Here is a 2,427-nt window from a genome sequence, read left to right as displayed (position 1 = left end):
AGAGAATGAATAGCTTCTTGAAGCAGGTTATTTATTTAAGAATAAAAGGGAGGAAAGAAGAGAAGATGATTATGAAATATATCTGATAAAGAAAACTGGGAGAAGTGAAATTTATCAGCTATATTTATAGAGAAAGAAAACAAGAAATTAAATAAAAGAATAAGCAATGACAAAAGTTAGTCATAGCTTATGTGGATCATGACAAAGGATTTAAAGAGCTGACAGATCAATGATGAATATTGAGTCTGAAAGCTGGTTACTCATATTGCATATTTGGGGCATAAAATGTAACAGGATCATGACAGTAGGTGTTTCAGACATATTTTTTTCAGGCATAGAGTTTGGAGGCATAGGTTTTGGAGGCATATAGTTTGGAAGCGTAAAGTTTGGAGGCATAAAGTTTGGAGGCGTATAGTTCGGAGGCATAGAGTTTGGAAGCATAAGATTTTGTAGCATAGAGTTTTGTGGCATAAGTTTCTGTGGCATAAAGTTAGATGGGACAGAAGAAGGGGGTGGAAGAAGAAAATAAGGAACCATAGATTTTTGAGTTCTAGGTTTTAGCAGCATAGAGGTTTTTTTATATCTAGGGGATGAAGGTGTACTGTTTTTCATATGTATTTGGTTAGTATCGTCTCTGAATGTCTGGTTTGGAAATTGTAAGAAATCGGTTGCTTTTCCAAGTGAAATTTTTTGCTGAGATTTCCGAATCAGTTCTGTTGCTGTATCAACTGTTTCTTTATTTAGAAGAACAGAATTGAAGTATCTGCTTTGATTTTCTCTTTCCTTGAAATATTGACGCAAATTTTCGGGCAGCTTATAGAATATGTTTTTAGTTATACCCTTGTTACACTCTCGAGACCATAAAATGGTAAAATCCTGCCAACATTGTTCGGATACGGCTTGACTAACGAGAGACAGATTGTGTTTTCTTAGTTGTTCATATAATTTTACTTCCTCATCTGTGTGAATTGGTGTAACTGCATAAGAAGTGCCTTGCACATAATATAGGTATTGACGTTGTAGGCCACCAAAAATTGATTAGCTCTTATTTGTGCATTGTGTCGTAGCACTTACACATAAAACTATTTTTTCTTTGACAGAGAGACTTCTATGAAGATTTCCATTGTCAAATTCTCTCGTAGAGTGCATCTGCTTTTTGGTGGTACCAAAAAAAAAATTTAAGCAGAGACAAATAATTAGTTGGGTCAAACACATTTTCCTTATAATTAATATCCCATCTGAAAGGTTAGGATTGTTTTTAATGTTGATTAAAATGAGAATCTACATATATCAAATTAAAAAACATAACAGATTCTGGATTCAACTTTTTTTTTTTAGGTGGGGGCGGGGGAAAAATGTCACAACCTGTACAAAAAAGTTTTTAGGCCAATAATAACCTGCCGCTAATATCATTAGCCGTGGTCGGATTTTGAAATAACCCACTGTTTGTGCCCACGGATTTAAAAAACCGCGGACAGACTATATAATCTTTAGCAATGGCTTGAAATAACTTCAACCTTTTTTGTGTACTTAATAGAACTACTTGAATTTTAAAATATACATTAAAACAAGGCTAATTATACGCGCACCATACTTTTTGCTTGAAAAAAAAATCTCGCGCACCATTTTTTTCTGTCCGGTCAAATAATAAAATTCCGGGTCGGACCAAAAATGATTTTTGCACATTGGACTTTTTCTTGCGCACCATGCTTTTTTCGCTGGCGCACCATACATTTTTTCGCTGGCGCACCATACATTTTTTCGCTGGCGCACCATAGTTTTTTTCGCTGGCGCACCATAGTTTTTCGCTGGCGCACCATAGTTTTTTTCGCTGGCGGACTATACTTTTTTCGCTGGCGCACCACACTTTTTCGCGCACCATACTTTTTCTCGCGCACCATTCTTGTTTACGGCTCTTCATTCTTTTTCTTTTAACTTTTATTTTTGAAATGAATTCAAACAATTCACAACAATCTTTGAGTGAAAGCCAATTGCTCATCAATAGTCTTTTATCTGTTATCAATCCTGTAGACGAAATCAAGAACAGTTTCGAGGATGCCTTTGATAGACAACTTTATGAACAGTCAAACACTGATGAAAAAGTGACAGTAGAGGAATACGACTGGGAATGTCTCAGTGAACCTGAGATGGAGGACATTAGCGTCAAGGCAACACGACACGTTCCATCTTTTGCTGAGACTGTGTCGGTCAATGAACGTGTTGCCAATGTAAAGGCTATTTTTGAAGCCGAGTTTCCTGTTGGAAAAGCCTTTGCTGACAAGGAAACTGCAAGACTCGAAATACAGTCTTTCAGTAAGGCTAACAATATTCCTTTTGAGACTTTTAAAAGCGATAAGTCTTACATCAAAATGATCTGTAAGCATTTTGGTAAATATCGTGCTGCCAAAAAGGGAGAAGGTAGGATTG

At 36.2% G+C, this 2,427-nt stretch overlaps 1 protein-coding gene across 1 annotated transcript; it reads right to left on the bottom strand.

Moving 5' to 3' along the window:
- Window positions 1-210: 210 nt before the first annotated feature.
- Window positions 211-1,001, bottom strand: EV154DRAFT_486730 (uncharacterized protein; the record flags this gene model as incomplete). The annotated part of the gene is made up of 2 exons (XM_051598883.1): window positions 211-904; window positions 952-1,001. 2 exons carry the CDS (start codon window positions 999-1,001, stop codon window positions 211-213), a joined length of 744 nt encoding a protein of 247 aa, XP_051452167.1.
- Between the last annotated feature and the right edge of the window lie 1,426 nt (window positions 1,002-2,427).

Source organism: Mucor mucedo (genome assembly GCF_025094135.1).
Source record: "Mucor mucedo strain NRRL 3635 chromosome Unknown EV154scaffold_155, whole genome shotgun sequence".
NCBI lineage: Eukaryota > Fungi > Mucoromycota > Mucoromycetes > Mucorales > Mucoraceae > Mucor > Mucor mucedo.
This window is presented reverse-complemented; position numbering and strand designations above follow the sequence as displayed.